This window comes from Geotrypetes seraphini, chromosome 8 (genome assembly GCF_902459505.1).
Source record: "Geotrypetes seraphini chromosome 8, aGeoSer1.1, whole genome shotgun sequence".
Classification (NCBI taxonomy): domain Eukaryota; kingdom Metazoa; phylum Chordata; class Amphibia; order Gymnophiona; family Dermophiidae; genus Geotrypetes; species Geotrypetes seraphini.
Genome location: NC_047091.1, coordinates 136,197,093 through 136,210,486, shown reverse-complemented (window position 1 = coordinate 136,210,486; position 13,394 = coordinate 136,197,093). Strand labels below are relative to the sequence as shown.

Genomic DNA, 13,394 nt, shown 5'->3' with positions numbered 1-13,394 from the left:
TTCAAAAGGATATAAAAACAGGACAGAATCGGTGCAACGTATCTTACTGGTGCTCTTAACTTTGTCAAAATCACCACCTATTGCCTCATTTACAGAGAGATTGCAAGCCTTTTGGGGAAAAGGAAATATCTACTATACTTGAATGTAACTTATCTAAATGCAAGCTAAATCCAAATAAAATAAATGCAAGCCCATCATTATGCTAGAAATAGTTCTGCTGAGGATAGGATCCCCAGAAATCAGGCACCACAATGCTTGCTAGTTTGGCAAAACACTCGTCTCTAACGATCAATAAGAACTCGATTCTCGCCTGTACAGAACGGCATTAAAATATTCCAAGACTAAGATCCCATTTCTGAAGGAAAAGGCAGCAAGAGGAAAATGAAAAAGTTGAAGAAAAATAAGATAACACAAAGCCAATCAAAATGCCTATGACTTACTTGCCAGTCCGCTTCAGTCGTTCGGAACGGAAATTCTCATAGTGCAAATCCTGGGTCACTTCCTGCAAGTCCTGCATGTGGGTCCTGGAAACATTAAAACACAACACATATTCAATTATGGTACCAGATATAAAAAAACTCCTGTATGCGTTGACGAGCAGATAGGTTTAATTTGTTTAATTTATTTAAATGAGCATAAGAGCCCTATCTAGAGAGTTCTCTGCCTTATGCCATTACTTGGCACCAGCAAGCTTTAGTGTATACTGGAGAAGAATAGAGGGACCTATAAAAGGAAGTACTTTTATATTCAGAAGTAACAGGTGGCTCTAATGAAAGTCATACGCCATGAGAAATGTCTTACTAAGTCCGAACTAAAGTCCATGTAGCCCAACATCCTGTTTCCAACAATGTTTATGTTGAATCTTTTTTTAATTAAATAACATATTAAACAATTCAAAATTATACCAACATCATGTGAATCTCATGTATATATTTGAAAGCAATAATAGATAACCATATACCGCCCACCCCTTCCCATCCCCCCACTCCAGTAAACAATTATACGTAGTCTAGGAAGCCTCTGTATTTATAGCATCCCAATCAGCACTTGATCTCCTTTATCCCCCTAGATCCTGCCTTCCCTCACCACAAAACCCCAGTGAAGTACCCAATGATAACAATCACATTATGTGTGCACATTTAGTAAACTATTAAGCACTAGGCTTCTTTCCCTTGAGGAAAAAGTATTAATATACCTTCCCCAAACTTGCAAAAATATTTTTTGTCTTTTTGGGCAACACCTTACACCATAAGATTCTGTGAATGTAACTTATTGTGTCAATACCAAAACAGGTGACTGTTCTTGAAGCTATATTTCAAGATACATTTTTTTCCCACCAAAGATACTTTAACTAGAAATTTGGTCTCCCCACTTCCCGTAGCTCCCAAAAAGGAAGAGTTGAGAAAACCAATGAATGCCCCAAGACCCATTGAAAAATTGCTACCCAGAAAGCTTGGATCCTCCTGCATTGCCATTTACTGGGATAAAGAGTTCTTGCCTGAATTATATTTATTACAATTAAGGGGGGGGGGGGCACAGCATGAGAAAAGAGCCCTTTTATGTGAGAAGTAGGCCCTATGAGCAGTGCATACCAAGGGGGGGGCAGGGGGGCGGTCCACCACGGGTGCACGCCCCAAGAGGGTGCACAGCTGGCCACCCACTGGGGAATAGGCTGCCGCCGGGGAAAGGCTGCTACTGCCGCCATCGGGAACAGGCCAGCACCGAGTTCTCCCTCCCTGCTTCTCTTCCCCGTGGGCCGACCAACTCTCGCCGCCCGACGTCAATTTTGACGTCGGAGAGGACATTCTGTGCCAGCCAATCGCTGCCTGGCTGGCCCAGAACGTACTCTCCGACGTTAGAATTGACGTCAGGCGGCGAGAGTTGGTTGGCCCCACGGGGAAGAGAAGCAAGGCGAACTCGGCACCGGTCTGTTCCCGATGGCCAGTGGCAGCCTTTCCCCGGCGGCGGTGGCAGCAGCATGTTTCCCAATGGCGGTGGCATGGGGGAGAAAGAAAGAAAGGGGGGGAGAGGGATCCAGAAAGAGAGAAAGGGGGGAAACAGGAAGCCAGAAAGAAAGGGGGCAGGGTGAAACAAAGAAAGAAAGAAAAAAATGGGGCATGGGGAGAGAGAGAGAGAGAAAGACAGACAGAGAAAGAAGGGGGCAAGGTGAAAGAAAGAAATGGGGCATGGAGAGAGAGAGAGAGAGAGAGAGAAAGAGAAACAGAGAAATAAAGGGGGCATGGGGAGAGAGAAAGAAAGAAGGGGGTAGGGTGAAAGAAAGAAATGGGGCATGGAGAGAGAGAGAGAGAAAGACAAACAGAGAAATAAAGAGGGCATGGGGAGAGAGAGAGAGAAAGAAAGAAGGGGGTAGGGTGAAAGAAAGAAAGAAATGGGGCACGGAGAGAGAGAGAGAGAGAGAGACAGACAGAGAAAGAAGGGGGCAGGGTGAAAGAAAGAAATGGGGCACGGAGAGAGAGAGAAAGACAAACAGAGAAATAAAGAGGGCATGGGGAGAGAGAGAGAAAGAAAGAAGGGGGTAGGGTGAAAGAAAGAAATGGGGCATGGAGAGAGAGAGAGAGAAAGACAGAGAAAGAAAGGGGGCATGGAGAGAGAAAGAAGGGGCAGGGTGAAAGAAAGAAAGAAATGGGGCACGGAGAGAGAGAGAGAGAGAAAGACAGAGAAAGAAAGGGGGCATGGAGAGAGAAAGAAGGGGCAGGGTGAAAGAAAGAAAGAAATGGGGCACGTAGAGAGAGAGAGAAAGACAAACAGAGAAAGAAAGGGGACATGGGGAGAGAGAAAGAAAGAAGGGGGTAGGGTGAAAGAAAGAAATGGGGCACGGAGAGAAAGAGAAAGACAAACAGAGAAATAAAGGGGGCATGGGGAGAGAGAAAGAAAGAAGGGGCAGGGTGAAAGAAAGAAAGAAAGAAATGGGGCACGGAGCGAGAGAGAGAGAAAGACAGACATACAGCAAGAAAGGGGGCATGGAGAGAGAAAGAAAGAAGGGGGCAGGCAGGATGAAACAAAGAAAAAGTTGGGGGAGGTAATGAGGTCTGGAGGAGAGGAAGCATACAGGAGGCTGAAAGAAGGGAAGAAATATTGGATGCACAGTCAGAAGAATAAAGTGCAACCAGAGATTGATGAAATTACCAAACAAAGGTAGGAAAATGATTTTATTTTCAATTTAGTGATCAAAATGTGTCCGTTTTGAGAATTTATATATGCTGTCTTTATTTTGCACTATGGCCCCCTTTTACTAAACCGCAATAGCGTTTTTTAGCACAGGAAGCCTATGAGCGTCAAGAGCAGCGTGGGACATTCAGCGCAGCTCCCTGCGCTAAAAAAACGCTATCGCAGTTTAGTAAAAAGGGAGGGGGTATATTTGTCTATTTTTGTATAGTTGTTACTGAGGTGACATTGTATAAAGTCATCTGCCTTGACCTTTTTGAAAACCCGTGGAATATAAATGATAATTAACATTTTCTCTGCATACAGTGTGTTTTTAAAATTTTATTATTGGTAGATCATTTTGACTTGGCCATGAAGGCGGGATCTCACTATCCCTGTCCTCACAAGTTTTGCCCCATTCCTATAAGCTATTCTTTAACCGCACAAGCCTTGAATACTTATGATTTTAAAGTGTTCGAGGTTTGTGCAGATGAGGACAGAGCTTGCAGGAATGGGGTAGACAGGGACAGAGTTCACGGGAACGGGGCATGGATGGGAAAAAAATCTGGACCTCTGAAGCAAGAAATGTGGTTTACTGACTACAAAGACAATCATCTGTACTAGACAGCTCTGATAGGCCATAAACTTTCAAACACCAGAACATAATTTACAAGCTGCAGAATTGTCTTAAAGATAAACACTAGAGGGCAGCAAGACCAAGGACTGCTATTCAGAAATAAAATCAGCAAGATCGTTCAGGGTAAGAGATAATGGAATGAGTTACTCCTGCAACCATTTTCTGAAACTTGGAGCTAAGCAACAGAAAACAGAAGGAAGAGTTTCAGAGACGAAGCATAAAGTTTGTCACAATTTTCATTACTAAAGAGCTAAAAATGGACAAAAATGTGCAGCAAGGACACTCCCTGTCCCCAATCAAGAGCTCTAGCTACGTACGATGAGCATAGAATTACAAAGAACTGAGTACATTGAGGGAAGACAGCTTAACCCCAATCACTCTGGAGTCAGCTGAACCAGTGACAAAAAAGTCAGATGGTCACCAGACCTGTAGCATGAAGTCTTCATGCAGGAGAGTAGCCTCATACTCAGCTAGTACCGTATTTTCACATATATAACGCGCACCCGTGTAAAACGCGCACACGGGTATAGCGCGCAAAAAACACACATTTATGTACAGAAATTTTTATATACCGCGCACACCCGTATACCGCGCATGCTGCCCGACTCTCCCGTCGCCGCCTGACTCTCCTTTCGCCCGCCCCGACTCTCCTCTGGCCACCCCGACTCTCCTTTCGCCCGCCCGACTCTCCTCTCCCCCTTCACCCCCCCAGGACCGCTCGCACCCCCACCCCGAAGGACCGCTCGCAGGCACCCGCACCCCCACCCCGAAGGACCACTCGCACGCACTCCCACCCGCACCAGCACCCCCACCCTGAAGGACCGCTCGCACCCCCACAGCCTCCTGACCCCCCCATCATGTAGAAGCTCCTACCGGTGTCCTGCTGCTTCCTCTTAGCGGTCCCGACTCCCCGACACGATCGGGGCAAGAGGGAGCTCAAGCCCTCTTGCCCCAGCCAACCGCGGCACCCCTGACACGATCGGGGCAAGAGGGAGCTCAAGCCCTCTTGCCCCAGCCAACCGCGGCACCCCCGACACGAGCGGGGCAAGAGGGAGCTCAAGCCCTCTTGCCCCAGCCAACCGCGGCACCCCCGACACGATCGGGGCAAGAGGGAGCTCAAGCCCTCTTGCCCCCCCGACTCCCCGACAATATCGGGCCAGGAGGGAGCCCAAGTCCTCCTGGCTCTTGCGAACCACCCCCCCCCCCGCTAGTTGTTCGGGCCAGGAGGGAGCCCAAACCCTCCTGGCCACGGCGACCCCCTACCCCCACCCCGCACTACATTACGGGCAGGAGGGATCCCAGGCCCTCCTGCCCTCGACGCAAACCCCCCTCCCCCCAACGACCGCCCCCCCCAAGAACCTCCGACCGCCCCCCCCAGCCGACCCGCGACCCCCCTGGCCGACCCCCACGACCCCCCCCACCCCCCTTCCCCGTACCTTTGGTAGTTGGCCGGACAGACGGGAGCCAAACCCGCCTGTCCGGCAGGCAGCCAACGAAGGAATGAGGCCGGATTGGCCCATCCGTCCTAAAGCTCCGCCTACTGGTGGGGCCTAAGGCGCGTGGGCCAATCAGAATAGGCCCTGGAGCCTTAGGTCCCACCTGGGAGCGCGGCCTGAGGCACATGGTCGGGTTGGGCTCCCTCTTGCTCCGATCGTGGATGCGGGTGCGGGTGGGAGCACGTGCGAGCGGTCGTTCGGGGTGGGGGTGCGAGCGGTCCTGCTGGGGGGGTGAATCGGGCGTCGGGCGGGGTGGGAACTATGTTTAAAAACTTTTGTATACCGCGCTCACGCATATAACGCGCGAGGGGTATGCGCGGTAGGTAAAAACGCGTATAACGCGCGCGTTATATGCGTGAAAATACGGTAATTGTGCAGATCACAGATGGCAATCACAAGAACACTATGCAATCAAGCTTCCCAGTTTCAAGATTTCATGCAGCATCTTTGAGACGATCTGGCTAACATGGGAAAAGTAAGCACAGAGCCCCATCCTTGCAAGAGTACTTTTCATTCTTACTTGGGCTGTGGAAATATCAAGTTTCATGTTCTCATACTTATTTGATATATTGACTATAGAGAACACCATCTATCCTGTGTTTTTCCTGTCCCTTCTTTCTGAAGCATCCCATCCTTTGTGAAATCTGCCTGCTGGAATACCCCTCTTCACCAAGAACCACTATTTGAACCCAGTTTTCCTCTAACAAGAACTGAAATTTGGACTTCATTGCTATGCTTTTGATGGCGCTGGTTAATCAGTTTGAATGATACCACAGTTGCAGGAATCCCAGAAATTTATACTTCTCGCCATGTAGTGAAGCTTAATGCTGACTGGCTGTAAAAATATCACTTCTGATTTGCTGCAAATGCTACACTGTTGACTGGTGAATTTTGATAACGCTTATGCCTGTTATCAAAATCATTCTGATCAATCTGATGTAACTGAAGAGTCACAGTTATCAAGGAATTACCAGAAATTTCATGAAGTTACACTTTTCAGACAAAATTATGTTCAGTTAGTAGCTTAAATTATGTTAACTGAATCTCAAATGACTAAATACTCAAATTTCACCATGAGGCAGGATTTTTCCACACCACTGTATGTAATGATCTAAAGGTGGCCAAACAGGTTGAAAAGGTGAAGGCAAAAGCTAGAAGGATGCTAGGGTGCATAGAGAGAGGAGGTATAGCCAAAAGGAAAAAGGAGATATTGATACCCCTGGTGAGACCTCATTTTGAATACTGTGTAAAATTCTAGAGATCACACTTTTAAAAAGATAATAAATAGGATACAGCTGGTCCAGAGGAAAGCTACTAAAATGGTCGGTGGGTTTTGTCATAAGGCGTATGGAGACAGATTTGAAGATCTCAATATGCCAAGTTTCCAAGTTTATTAAAAAGTTTGTTATACCGCTTATATAAATTTCTAGGCGGTGTACAATAATAGTAAAAATTGGGGAAATCATTAAAAGTTACAACAAATCATTAAAAGTTACAACAAACGAAAAAACACTGAAGACAAGAGAAAGTAAACTCCATACAAAAGGGGAAAAGGGAAGAACTACAATATTTAAAATAAGATAAAGTACATTTAAAAGGGAAAAAACAATAGGAAGGGAAAGACTAACGATTGTTTAGTCCTAAAAAGGACAGTTTTATTCAAAAGCATCATCAAACAAAAAAGTTTTGAGTTTAGCTTTAAATTGTTTAATAGAAAGCTCCGTCCGCAAATAGGAAGGCAATGAGTTCCAAAGGGTAGGAGCAGTAACAGCAAAATTATTGGATCTCAAAGTGTTGATTGATTTGAGTGATGGGACAACTAAAAGATTCTGCGATGTAGAGCAAAGAGATCTAGTTGGGTGATAAGGAGTAAGAAGTTGATCGATAAATGCTGGTTGATTGAATGATTTGGTAGTAAAAGTTAATAGCAAGATTTTATAGTTAATTCGATGTTCAACCGGTAACCAATGAGCATCAATCAGAAGAGGTGTATACTTTGGAGGAAAAAAGGGAGAGGGGAGATATGATAGAGATGTTTAAATCAAAAATTACCAAAATACTACCAGCCAGGGGTGGACTGGCCCGAAAAGATATTAATTAACATAAATGGGTGGAGAAAAAGCTTCAAATATCATGTATAGGGACAGCAGTCCAAAATAACTTCAAGTTGCCACACTGCTTGTCATTGGCATAAAAAAACTCCATCAGGTTAAATATTCATCTCAAACTGGGCAACCGCCCACCACTGTGCACAAATGGAAAAACAAAAAAAAACTTTCACTTAGCTGAAGAAGAATGCTCACCCTGTCCACCAGCATTCTAGTTGTCCAAGATAAACATGAACCTCACTGCTCGTGTTCTTCAGACATTCTTCTTACACCTCCAACAAGAGCCTTGTTTCACCATTAACCAGCTGCCTCAGGGATTGTATAACAGCTAACTTTTCTTCATCATGGTAGTATTTTTGGTGATTTTTGAATTAGTTTGCTACCACTACGATTGTTATTGAGAGATGTTTAAATACCTACGTGGCATAAATGCACATGAGTTACGTCTCTTTCATTTGAAAGGAAGCTCCGGAATGAAAGGGCATAGGATGAAGTTAAGAGGCGATAGGCTCAGGAGTAATATAAGAAAATACTTTTTCACAGAAAGGGAGGTAGATGTGTGGAATAGTCTCCTGATAGATGTGGTGGAGACAAAAGACTATTAGAATTCAAGAAAGAGTGCGACAGGCAGGTAGGATCTCTTAGAGCAGGGGTGCCCACACTTTTTGGGCTTGCGAGCTACTTTTAAAATGACCAAGTCAAAATGATCTACCAACAATAAAATTTTAAAAAAACACAAAGCACACTTTACGCATAGAAAATGTTAATTATCATTCCTATTCCAGGGTTTTTCAAAGAGGTCAAAGTAGATGACTCTATGCACTATCACCTCAGTAACAACCATACAAAAATAGTCAAATATACCCCCTCCCTTTTTACTAAACCACGATAGCAGTTTTTACCGTAAGGAGCTGCGCTGAATGCCCAGCGCTGCTCTCGACGCTCATAGGCTCCCTGTGCTAAAAACCGCTATTGCGGTTTAGTAAAAGGGGACCACAGTGTAAAATATAGACAGCAGATATAAATTCAGACACATTTTGATCACTAAATTTAAAATCAAATCATTTTTCCTACCTTGTTGACTGGTGATTTCATGAGTCTTTGGTTGCACTTTCTTCTTATGACTGTACATCCAATCTTTCTTCCCTTCTTTCAGCCTGTATGCTTTCTCTCCTCCAGACCTCATTCCCTCCCCCAACTTTTTCTTCCTCTCTCCCTACCCTTTCTTTCTCTCTGCCTCCCTTTCTTTTTTTTCTGTTTCTCTTCTTTGCTTCTGTCTCCCTGCCTGCCCTTTTTCTTTCTTTCTCCCTGCCCTCCCCCAAGCCACTGCCATCGGGGACCAGGACCCAAACCGCCACCAATAACAGGCCCGAAAGCCGATGCCAATAACAGGCCTGAAAGCCAACGCCGCCCCAACCTCTCCCTGCTTCGGCCGACCAGCATCGCGATCGAGCTGTTGGGAGAAATGCTGCCGGGTCCTGCCTTCGCGAAAACATAAAGTAGGCAGGACCCGGCAGCAAGAAGAGGAAATGCTTCACTAACATGTCTCCCGCCTTAGCCCGTAGCGAACGCTTGCTTCAGGGCTCTCAACATGTGCGTGCCGGCTTCCCTTCTCCCCACCCCCCCCCCGGACATAACTTCCGGTTTCGGAGGGAAGAGAAGAGAAGCCGGCACGCACACTTTAGAGCCCAGAGCATAAGTTCGCTACGGGCTGAAATCTCTAAGCCGGGTTTTTTAAAAAAAATGTTCAGCAGCGGCGGCAGCAGCTAAAAGGCCCTAGGGAGAACACCGAGGAAGGCTGATCGGCCCGGTAGATCAGGACGGCAACACTAGTCAATCACAGAGCCCGGGATGGGCTCCGCGATCGACTCACGTTGCCTTCCTGAGCTACTGGTCGATCACGATCGACGTATTGGGCACCCCTGTCTTAGAGTGTAGAGGATATAGTGGATGGGCAGATTGGATGGGCCATTTTGGCCTTTATCTGCCATCATATTTCTATGTAGCCCTGAATAGAACATCAAACACCTTAAAATATCCATACTCCCTTTTTAGCCGTTAGTATGCATTTAATTTAAAGAGAAAATACTGGCCTGGTCTGGTATGGAAGCTGAAAAATCACAGCCTCTGATTACAGAGTGCTCAACTTACACTAGCATGGTACGCAGTTTCAGGAAATCATTGTGTTCAGGATTCTCCACTTCAACCACACCCCAGGGGTACAGGCGGCCACGTATCTTTTTTCCCTTCACTTCAATTAGTTGGTTGGAACCAATAACAGCAAAAGGGATGCTTGCCTGTAACGAAACAGCAGGGCATATAATTCGGAGACAGGTTTTGAGCAGATGTGGTAATAGGATATCTGTACTCCAATTAGTACCACACATACTTAAATCTACCTTAAAAGCTTAAAAAAAAACTTCAGTCACCTTGGTAATAAGTTACCAGTTTAAAAGCATTCATGTCATTCAAACTATTCTAACACACTGGTGAAGAACATTTGCAGTAACTCAGAGAATGAGATCATGCCCAACATACCCTGGCTTAGAAACAAGGTTCATTTGCCATACTATTCACAAAACTAACCCATTTAAAGACCATAACAAGACTAACACAAAGATTGGATATGGCTGGCTTGTTTCTTTCATTATATGACCGGATATGTTCTATGCACACACTATACATGTTTGACAGCTAGTGTCCTAAGAATATTTATGCTTGTTCCAAAATTAGATAAACTGCCCTTTACTGTGACTTCAGAGTGGTTTAGTGGATCCTGTAGGTTGCAAATGGGACTGGATTTCAGAAGACAATAGAACATCCAATCACACATCAATGTCTATTTCTTAGAGAGGACTGCGTACAAGAGGACAGATATATATACTAGGATAAGCAGCATGCAAACTAACATCCTATAAACCAGAAGCATTTGTGGGTACTTAACAACCAGTCTGCAGTCCTAGCAATTTTTAAATGCATTATTTATTTTTAAAATTTCTAGCCCACCTATAACCTAGATGGATTACAAATCACATATCAGGAGACAAATCACATACCAGACATCACCCAGAGTAATGCTAAACCATTTTAAGTTCCAACCAGAAACATGAAATGTCACAGCCCAAGGACTTTGAATTAGATAATAAAGCAAATTTCAGCTTGGTGAGCCTATGACTGATGATCTCTACACTCCAAGTATACTCACAGCAGCAGTGCAAGCCTGTGAGAACCTTTATAGCCAGCCTGAGCAAGGGAAACTTGGGATAACATAGGCTATCAATGTGTTATTCTTGCACCGCCAATGGTTGTCAGCACATCTGGCTTACATCACACATCAAAAATAGTGTGGTGGCTTCAGCTAAATAGCACAGTTTCTTACCGTAACAGTTGTTATCCAGGGACAGCAGGCAGATATTCTCAACATGTGGGAGACGTCACCGACAGAGCCCCTCAGCGGACAGCCTCACAAGCAGACTTGCTTGAAGATCTTTTAAGAGCTTACGAGTGCTGCACCGTGCATACACGAGTGCCTTCCCGCCCGAGTTAGGACCTGCATCTCCTGTGAGGTACCTCAGTTCAGATAACTAGCTAAGAAGCCAACCAGGGGAGGTAGGTGGGTTGTGAGAATATCTGCCTGCTGTCCCTGGATAACAACTGTTACGGTAAGTAACTGTGCTTTATCCCAGGACAAGCAGGCAGCATATTCTCAACATGTGAGTGACCTCCAAGCTAAGCATAATGGGATGGAAGGAGAGTTGGCAATTTAAGAAAACAAATTTTGTAAAACGGACTAGCCAAAATGGCCGTCCCTTCTGGAGAAAGTATCCAGACAATGATGAGAGGTGAAAGTATGAACCGAGGACCAAGTAGCAGCCTTGCAGATTTCCTCAATAGGAGTTGATCTGAGGAAAGCTACAGACGCCGCCATTGCTCTAACTTTGTGGCCCGTTACTCAACCCTGCAGAGGGAGATCAGCCTGAGCATAGCAGGAGATGCAAGCAGCTATTCAGTTGGATATGGTTCGCTTAGAGACATGATGCCCCAACTTATTTGGATTGAAGGAGATGAAAAGTTGTGGGGCTGTTCTGTGAGGTTGAGTAGAAAGCAAGTAGAAAGCCAAGGCACATTTACAGTCCAAAGTATGAAGCACAACTTCTCCAGGGTGAGAATGAGGCTTTGGAAAAAATACTGGAAGGACAATAGCTTGATTAATATGAAATTCTGAGACAACTTTAGGCAAGAATTTTGGATGAGTGCGGAGGACCACCTTGTCATGGTGGAAAACTGTGAAAGGTGGATCTGCAACCAAGGCTTGTAACTCACTGACTCTTCGAGCAGACGTGAGGGCAATGAACAAGATGACTTTCCAAGTGAGATACTTGAGATGAGCCTTATCAATTGGTTCAAATGGAGACTTCATCAACTGAGCAAGGACAACATTGAGATCCCAAAGCACTGAAGGTGGTATGAGTGGTGGGTTAACATTGAAAAGTCCTTTCATGAAGCGGGAAACAACGGGATGTGCAGACAGGGGTTTCCCATCAAGAGGCTGATGGAAAGCAGCAATCGCACTGAGATAGACTCGGATAGATGTGGATTTGAGGCCAGAGTGCGACAAGTGAAGCAAATAGTCCAAAACAGAAGACAAGGAGGTAGACATTGGCTCCATGTGTCGAGTACTACACCAAGCAGAAAATCTAGTCCATTTTTGGTCATAACACTGCCGAGTGGATGGCTTTCTAGAAGCCTTTAAAATGTCATGTGCAGACTGAGAAAACTGTAGAGAGGCAGTTAGGTTGAAAGGTACCAAGCTGTTAAGTATAGAGACTGCAGGTTGGGATGAAGCAAAGATCCCTGATTCTGCGTAAGCAGAGAGGGAAAAACTGGTAGAAGCAGAGGCTCCCTGGTGCTGAGTTGAAGTAGAAGGGAGTATCACGGTTGACTGGGCCACAGAGGAGCTATCAGAATCATGGTGGCATGTTCTGTCTTGAGTTTGACAAGAGTCTTGAGAATCAGAGGGAATGGAGGGACGGCATAGAGAAACCAGTCTGTCCATTTCAAAAGGAACACATCTGCCTCGAGGCGATGAGGAGAATATATCCTGGAGCAGCTTGTTGTTGAGGGGAGACGCAAAGAGGTCTATCTGAGTGGATCCCCACTGAACAAACACCTGACGTAGAGGCGAGGAATTGAGTGTCCATTCGTGAGGTTGCAGAAGCCGACTCAATTTGTCCGCCAGACAGTTGTGCTGACCTTGAATGTATACAGCTCTGAGAAAGATGTTGCAATGAATTGCCCAATCCCACAGCTTCAGAGATTCCTGACAAAGGGAGTGAGATCCCGTGCCTCCCTGTTTGTTGACATAGTACTTGGCGACTTGGTTGTCCGTCTGGACAAGAACTACTTTGTCGTGAAGAAGATGTTGAAAAGCTTTGAGAGCATTGAAAATCGCTCTAAGTTCCAACAGATTGATGTGACAGAGACGGTCTGCGGGGGACCAATGGCCTTGAGTACAGAGACCGTCAAGATGGGCTCCCCATGCGTAGGTTGACGAGTCTGTGGTGAGAACCTTCTGATGAGGAAGAGTGTGAAAAAGCAAACCTCTGGAAAGATTGGAAGAGAGCATCCACCAGCAGAGAGATTGTCTCAACAAAGGAGTTACTGTAATGTGTTGAGATAGTGGGTTGGTGGCTTGTTGCCACTGAGATGCCAGGGTCCACTAAGGTATTCGAAGGCGAAGTCTGGCAAAAGGAGTCACGTAAACTGTAGAGGCCATGTGACCGAGCAGAATCACCATGTGTCTCGCTGAAATTGATGTGAGAGGAGACACTTGTTGGCAAAGGCAAATGAGAGCTTCTTTGCGTGGTTGAGGAAGGAACGCTCTGAGTCGGACAGTGTCCAGTACGGCCCCAATGAACTGAAGAGTTTCAGAGGGGTGCAACTGGGATTTTGGAAAACTGACTTCGAACCCCAGACATTGGAGGAACA

At 45.6% G+C, this 13,394-nt stretch overlaps 1 protein-coding gene across 2 annotated transcripts in view; it reads right to left on the bottom strand.

The window, feature by feature from the left end:
* Positions 1–13,394, bottom strand: part of LOC117365401 (septin-2A) — a 117,536-nt gene that overhangs the window by 30,494 nt on the left and 73,648 nt on the right. For both annotated transcript variants that reach the window (XM_033955800.1, XM_033955801.1), the window contains exons 9-10: positions 9,558–9,703; positions 441–524 (exon numbers count right to left, since the gene is read on the bottom strand). In XM_033955800.1, the coding sequence (XP_033811691.1) occupies positions 441–524; positions 9,558–9,703 (230 nt within the window). The remainder of the gene's footprint in view (positions 1–440; positions 525–9,557; positions 9,704–13,394) is intronic.